The sequence below is a fragment of the Ovis aries genome, chromosome 18, assembly GCF_016772045.2.
Source record: "Ovis aries strain OAR_USU_Benz2616 breed Rambouillet chromosome 18, ARS-UI_Ramb_v3.0, whole genome shotgun sequence".
Classification (NCBI taxonomy): Eukaryota; Metazoa; Chordata; class Mammalia; order Artiodactyla; family Bovidae; genus Ovis; species Ovis aries.
Window position 1 is genome coordinate 13,935,329 of NC_056071.1, and position 15,044 is coordinate 13,950,372.

The 15,044-nt window shown below is 49.6% G+C and overlaps 1 protein-coding gene across 1 annotated transcript in view; it reads right to left on the reverse strand.

The window, feature by feature from the left end:
- The window catches only part of ST8SIA2 (ST8 alpha-N-acetyl-neuraminide alpha-2,8-sialyltransferase 2), a 73,044-nt gene that overhangs the window by 6,395 nt on the left and 51,605 nt on the right, over positions 1-15,044 (reverse strand). Inside the window, exon 5 of the mRNA XM_027957048.3 lies at positions 13,236-13,529. Within this exon, the coding sequence (XP_027812849.1) occupies positions 13,236-13,529 (294 nt within the window). The remainder of the gene's footprint in view (positions 1-13,235; positions 13,530-15,044) is intronic.

Consider the following 15,044-nt stretch of genomic DNA (forward strand, 5'->3'; position numbering starts at 1 on the left):
GATGGGGCACAGACCAAGGGATCACCAAGACAGCCTCCAGGGGCTTCCCAGGTGGCTCAGTGGTAAAGAACCCACTTGCCAATGCAGGAGACGCAGGTTCGATCCCTGGGTTGGGAAGATCCCCTGGAGAAGGAAATGGCAACTCACTCCAGTGTTCTTGCCTGGAGACTCCCACGGACAGAGGAGCCTGGCGGGCTACAGTCCATGGGGTCACAAAGAGTCAGACACAGCTGAGTGACTAAACAACAACAACAAAGACAGCCTCCAAGTTCCATATAATCCAGAAGTGGGAAAACAGCCATTCTCATTGTCATCACTTGTTTCCCGTCATGGTTTTTCTTCTGCTTGGATTTAGAATGAGAGTGTGGTCCAACCTCTTTATCTCTAGTAAAACCTTCCACTTACCCTATGCTGAGCCCCTTCACTTTTTGATTTAAAAATATTTTTTGGCCACATCGCACGGCCTGCCAGATCTTCCTTGGTCAGGTATCAACCCTGTGCCCCCTGCACTGGAAGTCTTAATTATTGGACAGTCAGGGATGTCCCGAAGCCCTGTTAAGTGTGATGTGCATGCTCAGTGGCACTGAGCGGAGCCTGGGGGGACCCTGTGGGGTGAAGGCAGGGAAAGTGCAAGGAGGAGAAGAATCCACAAGAGAGCAGCTGGTCCCTGCGAAGTGCTTATCTACGTTGGCTTAACCACCTCTAGCAACGGGCAGCTCATCCCCTCCTGAGCTAGTCCACTGCACTTTCAGCTGTAACTCAACCCTTCTCACCCTAGGCTGCCCACTGGAATCGCCTGCAGCTTTGAGAGGACCGAGGCCTGGCTCCCACCATCCAGGTGCTGCCTGGACACTGAGATTTTTAAAACCTCCTCTAGTAAATTCAACTGTACAGCCAAGGCTAATAATTCCTGCTCTAACTGGCAGGCAGTTCTGCTACAAGAACCTAAGAAGGAGACTTGTTTAGAGAAAAGAGATGGTTAAAAGTAAGCATGAGGCGTAGTCACAGAGCTTTAAAGACAGCTGGGTCTAGGGAGCTCATCCAGCGTAGCAACCTGGCAAGGGGATATAACTGAACGAGCTGGGACACGTGTGGAGGGAAGACTGACACTGGCCTCTGTGTTGCCAAGGCAACAGGGAGCAGCATGGCCTGTGGCATCTAATAGGGCGCCTGGTTTTAAGGTTGTCCTGTGTGGTGCTGTCAAATTTTCTAATTTTTTCAAAGCTATCCGAAATCTGGATTTTCAAGCAAATTCTCCAAATTTTTAAATGTTGGCAACTAATTTAAAACATTTAAAAAATAAATCACGTGGGTCCCTCTTGAGTGAGTTAATAGACCACATCTGTGAGTAATCCACGGGTCTCCTGGATCAAACTCGTTTCCGTCTCTCAATTTACAGAGGAAAAAATGAGAATCCAGGGTGACCTGCCCGAGAAGAGGCAAACTTCTCACGCAGCTGGTCACACAGAGCTCGGATAAATGCAGCTTCCCCACTCCTGTTTCCTGGGCTGTTTCTGCTCCATGGTGATTCTGTAGGGGAGGGTGTCAGGGCTGAGATGAGCTAGCTGCAGCCACTGTTGATGGTATCCAGAGACACACGAACCACAGGCTGTGTCCCTGCATGGGAGCATCTCACAGATTACTCACTTTCTGAGATATTCAAGCCTAACAACAGCCACATGCCATATTTGGGATTTTCGGTTTATTTTCTGATTGCAAGGCTTTAGCGGGGTAAGGCCTTTAGAAATTACTTTTTTTTTTTTTTTTCTGGCCATCGATGCTTTGACCAGAGAGGGGCTGGGAAGAATGAAATCAGTGGGGAAACATCCAAGTAGCTCCTAGGTGGGTCTGAGGTTACCCAGACCTGTGCTGTGCCCTCCTCATAGATACGCCTGTCCCCGACATGTCCTCTGGGTGAACTCTTCCCCCCACCCACCCCCCTGCCCCCAAACTAAGCTCATGAATCACGTCTTCCTGGAAACACTCCCTTTGTTCCCCTCTCTTCTCTGCTCAAACTGAGTTAGTCATTCTCCCCGTTATTACCATGAGTTTTGTTTCCACGTTTCCTATTGTGCTTCTTAACCCGGGCTGATCCTTCATGACTGTCTGGGTTGGATTCCCACTACGCTGTGATCTCCCCCACGCCTTACGCTCCTTTGTGGGGCGATCAGAGGCCCCTAGCTCAGTGTGTGCTGCAGCCAAGGCCCTGTGGCAGAGACAGCATCACTCGACCAGTTCTCTGAGGGTTCACCTACACCTCTCAACATCCCTTGTCAAAGAGCTGGGGTCACGTGACCAGTTCTGGCCAATGGGCTGCAGCTGGAAATGCCCCCTGCGGGACTAATGGTTCTTCCATTGCTTTTTTCCCTGCATTGGATAACCTCAGTGACTCCTGGAAAGATGTCAGCCTAAGATAGAAATATCCTAAGTCCTTGAATCGCTGGTTGGAAGAGAGCCCCCGCCAACCTACATCACATTTTGCAAGGATGAGAAACTTCTGTTGTGCGAAATGACAAGGGCTCCGGGGATTGTCATTGTAGCATAAACTAGAATTGATTATCCTGGCTTCCACGGTGCTCGGCAAGTGCTGGACTTAAATGGAATTGCAAACGGGGAGGTAGTAGTAAAGGAGGGGGGCGGCTAGCAGTGCACGCAGCTTTGTGAGTCTGACCGGCTGGGACAGGAAAAGAAATGCCCAGCCTCTCAGATCTGCTGCCCAGGATCGCTCAGTGAAAGGTATCAGCAGCAAAAGAGGCTCCAGAGTGAACTGAGCTCAGCGGCAGGAGGGACCCTCTCATTTCCGATTCTGCCTCTCTGGGTAAACAAGAACTCCCGAGCGAGGTCTGACAGGGACGTGGGGCCGCCGTCTAACGAGCAGCGTGTTCTAGAAGCTGGCGGAGTTATGCAGGAACAAATCACTCTCCATTTCCTTTATTTCTCCTCAGCCGCCCTGGCCAATTTAGAGACAGTGTGCGTGGCCGACTTGTAGACGATTTCTTTTCCTTAGGATAACAGCTGGGTGTTAAAACACAAACTAATTAATTTTGCCTCCCCAAATGAGGTTAGCTGGGTGTATCCGGGATGCTGCATTGACAATGCACCTTTAATATACCAGTCTGGAGGTTTTAATTAGAAGGCAAAGTAATCTCCAAGAAGGCAGTAATTATTTTTCAAAGCGGTTACCCCAATTGCCAAGACGATTAAGCGCCATGTTTTACGAGCGTGGACGGCAATAAATGAGGAGAGCCAAAAATCATCACCAAAGTGCCTTTTTTGTCTTTCTCCCTGGATTCCCGTGCTCAGCACATGGCAAGCATGGTGGTTGCCACTTTCGGAAAAAGTGGCCAAGAGGGCTTTATCTAAGCTGAAAGCACTTCGTGGGATATGGCTCATATCATCCCCAAGGAACAGCAATGTGTCACAGGTGGTTGCTGAGGGACTCTTGGTGATGCTTTGCACAGATCAGCAGCAAAGCCAGGAGCAGGGCTCTCAGACAGCCTGGTCTCTCGTCATCTACATCGGCAGCCAGTGGTGGTCCAAGGACCCCACAGACTATCACTGTCCTTGGGAGCACATGAGAGCTCTGGCGTCTTGGGGGGATCTCCGGATGTGGCTTTCCAGATTTGTGGAAGTGGAGATCGGAGGTCTGTTTCAGAGGCTGGGGTAAACCTGCAGAGCTGGGCAAGCCCTGGGGATTCTTGAGGCCGATGCCTGGTCCCCAGGCCTCCATGCTTACCCAAGTTGGTGCTCTCAGTGAGCCAGGCTAGCCTCAAGTCTGACCATACCACCAATAGAGCCCCCGTGACTCCTGAGATCCACAGGAGGACAGCTAGCACCCTCAGCTCGACTGGTGAAGTCCTTGAGATCTGGGCTTGAAATCCCTCCCACCATCTGGTGTGCACAGCCACACTATTACCAGGGACTTCCGGCTTCTTCCAGGACACCACTACCTCCTACTTCTCCTGGCTGGCAACTCCTTCTTACAGTCTCAGCTTCAATGCCACTTCCTGCAGGAAGCCTTCCAGGACCTGCCTGGGTGCTTCTGTGTCCTGTGCACTGTTCTTTTCCTATTCTAGTACTGACCATGCTATAATGACTTGTTTACTTGTCTTTCTCCTCCCCTACAATTTAAATTTCTATGACAATAGGTTGACTTTCTGCTTCCATATTACCCCAGATCTTAGTATAGCTCATCTACAAAGTGGGTGCTTCACAATCTTTATTTAATGAAGCAATGAGTGAAGATGAGCAAGTAGAGGCTAGTGTCTGCCTTTGGGGGAACTGGCAGGAGAGGTGAAGGAGTCCAGCCTTACCCTAAACCCTTCTAGGCAGACACTGGATCCTCACATGTGAAAGGTAGGCTTATAGCATCCTAGACAGTATGTTGCCCAAAGAAAGGAGGGAGAACAAGATGCTGGTTACTTAAGGGGTTCTTCCTGCTACATCCGGGTCGAGGAGCTCCCTGCTCAGGGAGTCAAAAGACAGCCACTCTCGCACAGATATTGCATCTGTCCTAGGGGCCATGCAAGGACCTGGCAAAACCATTTCCTGGGGGTTTAAACCTTCTGGCTAGGGCTTTGCTGGTGGCTCAGTGGTAAAGAATCAGCCTGCCAATGCAGGAGATACGGGCTTGATTACTGTTCCGGGAAGACCTCACAGGCCTTGGATCTCACAGCTATACCCGTGTGCCACGACTGCTGAGCCTGTGCTCTAGAGCCCATGAGCCGCGACTACTGAGCCCAGATGCTGCAACTGCTGAAGCCCGCGCGCCCTGGAGCCCGCGCTCGGCCACACTGCAACGAGAAGCCCGCGCGCCACAACTAGGGAGCAGCCCCACCCGCTGCAACTACAGACAAGCCCACGCGGCGACACAGACCCAGCACAGCAAAAGCAAGCAAAACAAAAGGCACCTGCAGGCTAGATTCCAGCATCTAAGCTGCTGCTGCTGAGTCGCTTCAGTTGTCCGACTCTGTGCGACCCCAGAGACGGCAGCCCACCAGGCTCCCCCGTCCCTGGGATTCTCCAGGCAAGAACACTGGCGTGGGTTGCCATTTCCTTCTCCAATGCATGAAAGTGAAAAGTGAAAGGGAAGTCGCTCAGTCATGTCCGACTCTTCGGGACCCCATGGACTGCAGCCTACCAGGCTCCTCCGTCCATGGGATTTTCCAGGCAAGAGTACTGGAGTGGGTGCCATTGCCTTCTCCAAGAATCTAAACTGATGCCACTCCAAACAGAAAATATATATTTATATATTTAACCTCACTCACAATGGAAGGAATCCAATTTCACACAACAGTCAGATGTCATTTTTTCACCAGATTGGCAGAGATAGCAGGTATTAATAATATGTCATGTTGGCGAGGTTAAGGGAAAACAGGTATTTTCAACAATCATATGTGGGAGTGTAAATTGGTACTTACCTCCAGGTTGGGCAATTTGGCAGTCTCTAGGAAAACTCACAATGCGTGTAGCAAAACCATCTCTTTGTAGCAACGGCGCATCTAAAAAGCAAGCCTACATACACACACATGTGTGTAGATCTCAGACTTGGATGATCTCTGTAATAATGATGATACCAGCAGAAGACTGGAAAAGCCTGTGATGCCCACTGATGCATTCTGCTTACAGATATTATGGTCCAGATATGGTGGACTGTTAGGCAGCTGTGAAGCAGGATGAAGTGGTGCATGTCGGTATGGAATAATTTTCAGAATTTAGCAAATGCAGTGCTTAAAACATGCTCCCTAAGGTGTGAAAGTGGATATCTCTGGAAGGTTACACATAGAAAAACCAGTTTAACAGGCTGTCTCTGTGGAGAAGGGCTCATTTTTCACTTGAAATCCTTCTGTACGATTTGACTTTTTCTTTGGACTATGTACCTGCTATTAAAAAAAAAATGGGGACAATTCATTAAAAATGACCAAATGCCATCGTGCTTTAACACTCCAGTCCTTCCTCCCTTTCTTTAGGTGACACCACCATGAGCTTCCCTGGTGGCTCAGCTGGTAAAGAAACTGCCTGTAATGCAGGAGACCCAGGTTTGATCGCTGGGTTGGGAAGATCCACAGAAGGAAATGGCAACTCACTCCAGTATTCTTGCCTGGCGAAATCCTATGGACAGAGAAGCCTGGAGGGTACAGTCCAAACAGGGGTGGTAAAGAGCTGGATACAACTTAGCGACTAAACCTCCACCATGGAACACACTTTCACGTTCCATATCCGTGTTCGCTGGAGGAGACTGGGGCAAACCACTACCACATGCCTTGTGGCCAAAGAAAGCAAAACATAAAACAGAAACGGTATTGTAACAAATTCAATACTTTAAAAATGGTCCACATTAAAAAAAAAAATCTTAAAAAAAAACTATAAAAAAAAAAAAAACAACTCGTATGCTGAAGTCATATCTCCCAGTACTTCAGAATGTGACCTTTGGAGATAAAAGTCTTTACAGAGATAACCAACTTAGAGTGAGGTTATGAGACTGAGTTCTAATCTAATCCAACTGATGTCCTTAAAGCTGGAGACAGACACACAGGAAGGATGATGAAGACAGCCATCTATAAGCCACAGAGAGACACGTGGGACACATTCTTCCCTCAAAGCCCCCAGAAGAATTTCTAGCCTCCAAACTGTAGGGCAACGCATTTCTGTTCTTTAGGTCACCCGCCCTGTGGTGCTCTGTTACAGGAGCCCTTGCAAATTAACACACTCGCTGTATAATATGGATTTCCCTTTCCACAGCCCAGGAAGGGGCAGGCCTTGCAGACAGGACATCTCCAAGAATGCAGAATTCATCCATTCTTAAGAGGCAACCATCATTTCAGATGATCGTATTTGATGGAATGTTCTTCCCAGTGTCCATAGGAAACCGGACTTACTCTAAATCAGGGGTCCCCAGCCTCCAGGTCATGGACTGGTACCTCCTGTCAGATCTGTGGCAGCCTTAAAGTGCACAATTAATGTAATGTGCTAGAATAAAACCATCCCTTACACCAGCCCGTGAAAAATATTGTCTTCCATGAAATTGGTCCCTGGTGCCAAAAAGGTTGGGCTTCCCAGGTGGTGCTTGGTAAATAACCAGCCTGCCAATGCAGGTAGACATAAGATACGTGGGTTTGATTCCTGGGTCGGGAAGATCCCCTGGAGGAGGGCATAACAACCTACTCCAGTATTCTTGCCTGGAGAATCCCATGGACAGAGGAACCTGGCGGGCTACAGTCCATAAGGTCACACAGAGTCAGACCCAACTGAAGTGACTTAGCATGCACGCACACCAAAAAGGGCTGGGGACTGCTGCTATAGATTCTTTCCCAGAACTCACTGTACACCTGCAGCCTCACAGCCCAAATCAGTGACTCTTTCAAGGCAGGAACCTTCATTTAATGATTTTTGTGTTTCCCCAGCACAGGCCTGGAACCCTCAAGGTGTCTGTAAGTATTTGCTGAATGAAGAAAAACTGCTGTCATGTTCCTTGGAGACTTCTCTTTCCAAATCCTTTCACCTTTTGAATTTCTTTGCCACTGTGGCCCCTCTCCAGCCTGGTACCCAGAACTGAATGAGGTTCTCTGAGTGGGATTTGACCAAGCCGTAACTGAACTCTCTGACTGTCAAAGATGTTCTCCATCCATCCATTGCTAAGGACATGTACTGTTAAGATCATGTTATCCCTTTGGGCGACCACACCTCTGCCGATGGTTTGTACTGCCAATCCCCCTGTACCCATACAGTCGTTTGGAACCCAAGTAGAGAGTCTTGAATTCATTCATTCATATGAAATGTCTTCCTCTTAGACTGGCTCATTGTTTCAGCCTGACAAGGGTTTCTGTCATGGCTCAGATGGGAAAGAATTCTCCTGAGATGTGGGAGACCCAAGTTCGATCCCTGGGTTGGGAAGATCCCTTGGAGAAGGGAATGGCTACCTACTCCAGTGTTCTTGCCTGGAGATGATTTTCACTGACAGAGGAACCTGGTGGGCTATAGTCCACGGGGTTGCAAAGAGTCGGACATGACTGAGTGACTGACACTTTCACTTCAGCCTGACAAGAGAAATTTGGATTCAATGCTGAAGACCCATGTATTGGGAATTCCCCCAAAGTCACACCACCTGTGAATTTGCTAATCAGACAACTGACGCCTTCAAGTGCGTCTGTGCTGTTGTTTAGTTGCTGGGTCTTGTTTGACTCTTTGCAACCCCGTGGATTGTAGCCCACCAGGCTCCTCTCTGTCCATGGAATTCTCCAGGCAAGAATACCAGAGTGGGTGGGTTTCCATGCCCTCCTCTAGGGGATCTTCCCGACCCAGGGATTGAACCTGCATCTCCTACGTCTCCCACATTGGCAGGCGGATTCTTTACCACTGAACCACCTGGGAAGCCCCTGACTTCATGCAAGTCACAGGTAAAAAAATGGGACAGTTGGCAGGACAGGAGGCAGGTAGTCAATCAGTGACCATGGGGCATCAGTGGTCAACAGACAGAGATCAGTCTGTATGTCAAGGACATGGGAACAGGGTGGCGGTGGGAGGAGCAGAGAACATTAACCTCTATTGTGGATTCTGATCGATCCCCTTCCTGCCCATCTGAGTGAGCTCGGGTGATTCTCTCTCATAGCATTCCTGAACCTGTTTCCTTATGAGTAAAACGGGTCTGGAAACAGACTCTATCTCATGCGTTTGTTTCGAGGTGTGCTGACCTTCCTGTTTGTTCTGCCTGGTGGGGAAGCTGCCCTGTGTCTGGGACAATGGTGCTGTGCATGTGGAGTCTTGATACGCTGCTCCTCACTGCGGTTTGCGAAGACCACTTGTGCAGTGCAGCAGCTCCCAGCCCCCTGAACTCAGAGTGCACCCCAATACAGAAGTGGGTGGATGTGAATCTCTGCTGCACCTGGGACACTGCATTAAAGTGAGCCGTGGCTCAGCACAGGGCTGTGATTCTCACTGGCTGGGTGACCTCATACAAGTCTTGTCTGGGCATCGGGTTCCTCATTTGTAAAACAGAGGCACAGGGTGTCTCAGAGTCAATTCCCACTTGACAGTCCCATCAGCAAGCACGAGGATGCCAATTTCCTCGCACTTGTTATTTCCCACTGCTTTGATAACAGCCATCATAGTGGGTGTGAAGTGGCAAGGCATTGTGGTTTTCACTTATATTTCCCTAGTGATTAGTGATGTTGAGCACCTTTTCATGTGCTTATTGGTCCCTTGTATATCTTCTTTGGAGAAATGTCTATTCAAATCTTTGACCATTGTTGAAGTGAGTTGTTTGGTTTTTTTGTTGTTGAGTTATTGGAGGTCTCTATATATTCTGGATGTTAATCCCTTGGTAGATGCATGATTTGCAAATATTTATTCTATGGTTTGTCTTTTAACTCTCTTGATGTGTTGTTTTTCTGGCACACACAGAGTTTTAATTTTGACAAAGTCCATTTTTATTTACTGTATTATTGTTGTTGTTGCCTTTTCTTTTCAAGTCATAGTTAGGAAACCATTGCCAAACCCAAGATTATAGAGATTCGTCTATGTTTTTCTGTGATAGTGAATTTCTTCTAAATGAACTGTACACTTTAAAATGGTTAAAATGGGATACTCTCAAAAAACAAAATAACAAATTTGGTAAGGATGTGGAGAAATCAAATAGCAAATGTTGGTATGAATGTGGAGAAACTGGAACTCTTGTATACTGTTGGTGGACTGTAAAATGGTGCTGCCACTGTGGAAAACTATAGAGGGTCCTAAAAAAATAAAAAATAGAACCACTGCATAATCCAAGAATTCCATTTCTGAGTGTATATCCAAAAGAACAGAAAGCAGGTTCTCAAAGAGATATTTGCACACTCATCTTCATAGCAACACTATTCCCAAGAGTCAAGAGGTAAAAACAATCTAAATGTCCATTGATGGATGAAAGGGCAAACCAAACATGACATCTGTATACAAGAGAATGCTATTCAGCCTGCAAAACCGAGGAAATTCTGACACGTGCAGCAACATGGATGGGCCCTGAGGACATCACATTAAACAAAACAAGCCAGTCACAAAGAAGACACTCTATTACTTTACTCATGTGAAGTATCTTTTAGGGGAACTAATGGGCTTCCCTGGTGGCTCAGATGGTAAAGAATCTGCCTGCGATGTAGGAGACCCGGGTTCGATCCCTGGGTCGGGAAGATCCCCTAGAGAAGGAAGTGGCTACCCACTCCAATATTCTAGCCTGGAGAATTCCATGGACAGAGGAACCTGGTGGATACAGTTCACAGGGTCACAGAGAGTCAGACACAACGGAGCAACTTACACATATGAGGCATCTAAATTAGCCAAATTTATAGACATTGAAGTAGAATGGTGGTCACCAGAGCTTGGATTTATGAGGAAAAGGGGACTTATGTTTAATGCGTACAGAATTTTGGATTTGAAAGATTAAAAAGTTCTGGAGATCTGTTTCACAACAATCTAATATGCTGGACACTACTGAACTGTACTGAACTTTACAGTAACTGTAAAAATGGTTAAAGTGGTTAAGTTTCATGCGGCGTATATTTTATCACAATAAATAGTGTTTATCCAGTCCCACCGCATAAACAGGGGTGAGACTGGATTAAAAACCTCATAAATAGACTTTTAATAAGGAAATGAGATTATTCTGCAAGCTATAGTCCATCTTGGAACTTTGAGGTGAAGAGCTCCTGACAGGTGAATTTGACTTGGTCCATTGTTCTTTAGAAACCTTGATCAAACGGAGCCTAAATGTACTTTCCTTTCTGTGGTTTCACCCTCTGATCCTGATTCTACCTCGTGAGCCTACAGAACAAGTCCACTCCCTCGGCCGGCGGTTGGAGGCAGCTGCTGGGGTCACAGCAGCCGTGCCTGGCTGCCTGTCTCCCCTGTGTCGGCACAGGACACCCTGTACTGATGACGGGACCTTCTGTCACAGCCACTGCTCGCCAGTGGATACAGAGAGAAAGCGGGGCTTGCAAGACAAGCCACCTGGCCGAGCTTGTTACACAGCTAAGGGAGTAACCGAGCTGGGATGTGAACCCATGTGTCCCTACTCCCAAACCCACGGTTCTGATGCTAGGCCAGATCGCCTCTTAGCCAGCTTCCTCCTCAGCCTTCTTCTCTATGACCCCTTGGTCTTTTCTCAGACGCGTTTGTTCTGCGCCCCTTATCAGCCCATGCTTCTTGCAGTAAACACCAGATGAGCTCCCATCAAGACAGAGGCAAGCCCTTCCTCTCAATACAGACACTGTTCATCTTCTCAATGATCCCTCCTGGACACAAACCCTACAAGGCCCAGAGTGCCCACAGAGGGAGGGGGTCCTTGGCAGAAATCAGTCCCAAGCCCCTGGAGCCCTCATCCCCCACCTCCTCCGCTTGCTAAAAGGAGAAGCCCTCCCCATTTGTCTCCTGCAGTATTTCCTCCTGGGAGTTCCTGCAAAGGAAGACGTGGCAATCTCAGGATTAACAGCCTGTTTGTTTAAAGGGTTTATTACTGGCTCTTAATGCTATTTTGACAGGTGAAAGTGAGTCAATTATAGCTGGAAATAGCTCTGGCTGCATCATTTCTTCCAGGTGGTTGCCCATTCCCCAGCCAAGGGACTTTTTCTCTCTTTACCAAAAGGCAGTTCATCTCCTTCCCTTATATCCTCTGACCTCCAAATCACATAAAGACCTCCTTCCAGGTCTTCCATGTTAAAGGCATGGAGACTGAACTGATGAGTTCGGGATGCTGCAACAGCCCCGCTCTGGGAGGGGATGAGCTGAGCTGAAAGTTGCTCGGTCGTGTCTGGCCCTTTGTGACCTCATGGACTGTAGCCCGCTAGGCTCCTCTGTCCATGGAATTCTCCAGGGAAGAATACTGGAGTGGGTTGCCACTCCCTTCTCCAGGGGATCTTCCCGACCCAGAGATTGAGCCTAGGCCTCCTGCATTGCAGGATGACTCTTTCCTGTCTGAGCCACCAGGGCAGCTCCCTGTAGGGGGGTGAAGTGGGCGCTAAAGGGAGGCTTGACAGGTCAGCCTCCAGGATGAGGGACGTGGCTAGTGAGCCCTGGTCCATGCAAGTATCACTCTGCTCCATTAGCCACGAGTGTCTCTCACTGCGTGTTTCTCTGGGTCTTTCTTGGGGGCAATGCATTTCTGTACTGATACCTACTCTAATGAGACCAGTGTGGGTCACAGGCTCGGGTGCCTCGAGGGGTCACCTTCATGAGAATACCATGAGTCCTTTCTGGGCCATTCAGAGGGCTTCTCACGTCACACCAAGTGAGGCTAAGGCCCAAGTGAAGATCATCCCTATACCCCTTGGAAACTGTCTTACCACACCAGGGGAAGACTGCGAGCTGCCAGGGGACTGGACGAATCATTAGATGCAGGACCCAGATTGGGGGCAGGACTGTGGCGGGGTACATTTGTAACAGACATCTCATACTTAACATGTCCGAGAAAGAGCTCTGTTTCTCAACATGCCGAAACACACACAAACTTCCCCCAAATTCTCCCATCACAGAAAATGACACCATCGACCAAGCATCTGCTCTACCTCTAATCTTGACAAGTCGCCTTGGATTTTTCTCTTTCTCTTACCCCTTGAGGTCCTTAAACAGAATCCATTGGCAAGTCCTACTGCGTCTACTCCCAAATGGCTTCCCGGGTGGCTCAGACAGCAAAGAATCTGCCTGCAATGCAGGAGACCCAGGCTCTATCCCTGGGTCGGGAAGATGCCCTGGAGAAGGGCATGGCAACCCACTCCAGTATTCTTGCCTGGGAAATCCCACGGGCAGAGGAGCCTGGCAGGCTACAGTCTGTGGCTTTCTCAAAAGAGTTGGACATGACTGAACGACTAACACTTAGATACTACTGCAAATGTTCTAGCAAATCAGGCCACACTGTGGCACATTCACGCCCACCATCCCAGTCTAAACCACGGTAAGTCCCAGCCTGGACTCCTGCAAGAGCTTCCTGACAAATAGTCCTGCTTCTGTTCCTGCCCCCTTATGGTTCCTTCCCCGCTCAACAGCAGTTGGAGGGTCATTCTCCACGCGGCGCTCTGGGCAAGCAATACCCCTCGGTCAACACCAGCATTCCACATGCTGCCCATCTGCCGACCCACTTCTCCAGGGCACGAGGCTCAGAGAGGCCAGGCAACTTGCCGAAATTAGACAACTAGTGAGTGGGGGCTGCAGACGCAGCTGGGAAAGGAATACGCCCCCCACCACCCCTCCCGCACCCCGGGGCCGCTCACCCGCGGACGGCGTGCAGCAGGCGCAGAGAAGGGTATGCAGTCCGCACGTTGACGTGGTGCTTCAAGATGAGCTCGTTGACCCACTCGACCCGCTGCTTGCCACCCCTGGCCATGAAGGCGGGGATCCACAGGATACTGCCGTTGAGGCTATGCAGCCGCTGCAGCAGCTTCTCCCGCCATGTGGCGTTGACCAAGTCCTCGAAGGCCCGCTGGACGACGGAGGGGTTCATGGTCACCAGGTCGGTCTTGAGCCCCACATCCCGGGCATACTCCTGCACGGGGGCCAGGTTGCACCTGCCAGAGAGAAAGGCGGCAATGAATGATCCTTCGGGGAAAGCTGAGGCACCACTGCGTATCCTTCACTTTATCCATCCTTCACGCTCTTGGCTTCCTCCTCATCCCCAGACAAAGACCCAGGGCATCTTCCTGCACTTTCTGGTCCCTTCTGGCGTCCCTGTTCCTGCTATGAAGAAGATCTCCTGCTACATATATTTATCGGGTCCTTAGCATATTTGTGGGCTTCCCATGTGGCTCAGCAGTGGAAGAGTCCTCCTGCCAATGCAGGAGACGCAGGAGATGCGAGTTTGATCCCTGGTTTGGGAAGATCCCCTGGAGGAGGAAATGGCAACCCACTCCAGTATTCTTGTCTGGAGAATCCCACAGACAGAGGGGCCTGGTGGGCTACAGTCCATGGGGTCGCAAAGAGTTAGACACGACTGAGCATGCTCTCTCTCTCTAGCACATTCATAGAAACTTGCTGGACCCAGGAGTGGTATAGCGCCTGCCTTCTGGTGCTCAGGATCTTGGAGAAGAGCCCTCAGCCGACATGGTGACCATGTTATAGGCAAGTGTGACCAGGTCACATCAGGTGACAGAGCCTGGGCTCCAAAGACACACTCCTGGGTTCAGAATTCAGCTCTGACACTTTCTACCTGGGCTCCCCAGGTGGCACTAGTGGTAAGAACCTGCCTGCCAGTGCAGGAGACGTAAGAGATGCAGGTTCAGTCCCCGGGTCGGGAAGATCCCCTGGAGGAGGAAACGACAACCCACTCTGGTATTTTTGCCTGGAGAATCCTATGGACGGAGGAGCCTGGTGGGCTAGCCTACGGTCCATAAAGTCACCCAGAGTCAGACACAACTGAAGCGACTTAGTGTGTTCTACCTGTGTGACTCCAGGTAACCTGTTCAGCCTCTCTGTGCTTTCTGAGAGCTTCCCCGCTGGCTAAGGAACAGCCACAACAGCTTCTGTGATGGAGATCACAGCAGGGCCCCCTCCCAGGGATGAAAGCAGTCCCCAGACACCCACAGTACTTAGAAAGCTGCTGGACCACAGGGAGAGCTCAGTACATGTTCAGTTACCAGCATCCTCCCAGGGAGGAGGCGCTTCAGGTGGTCTTCTGGAGGGGGTAACCGTGCGGGAAGTCTAGGAGGATGGAAGAGAAGAAGCCCGTTTGTGGATGAGGCTCCTCAGGAGAGTGTTTCTCCAGCTTGCAAAAGCTGGAGAATCACCTCAGGCACTGGTTAAAAATACAGACTCCCCAGGTCCCTCACCTGGAGATCTGGATTCAGCAGGCGAGTTGAGGAATTGATAGTTATTTTTACAAGCTTTTCAGCTGAGTCTTATAACCGGGCAGCTTAGAAAACATCACACTGTGGCATTTTAGCCCCAGTGAATGTATTCCTGGGGCATAGAGGTGTGGACCTGTGCTGGTACGTACGGGAGGGCTGGTGATCTGGTCTGAGAGGGGCATATTGTGCAGTGGGGATGAGGCTGGAGAAGCAAGTAGGGTGAGATGGCAAAGGGCCTGT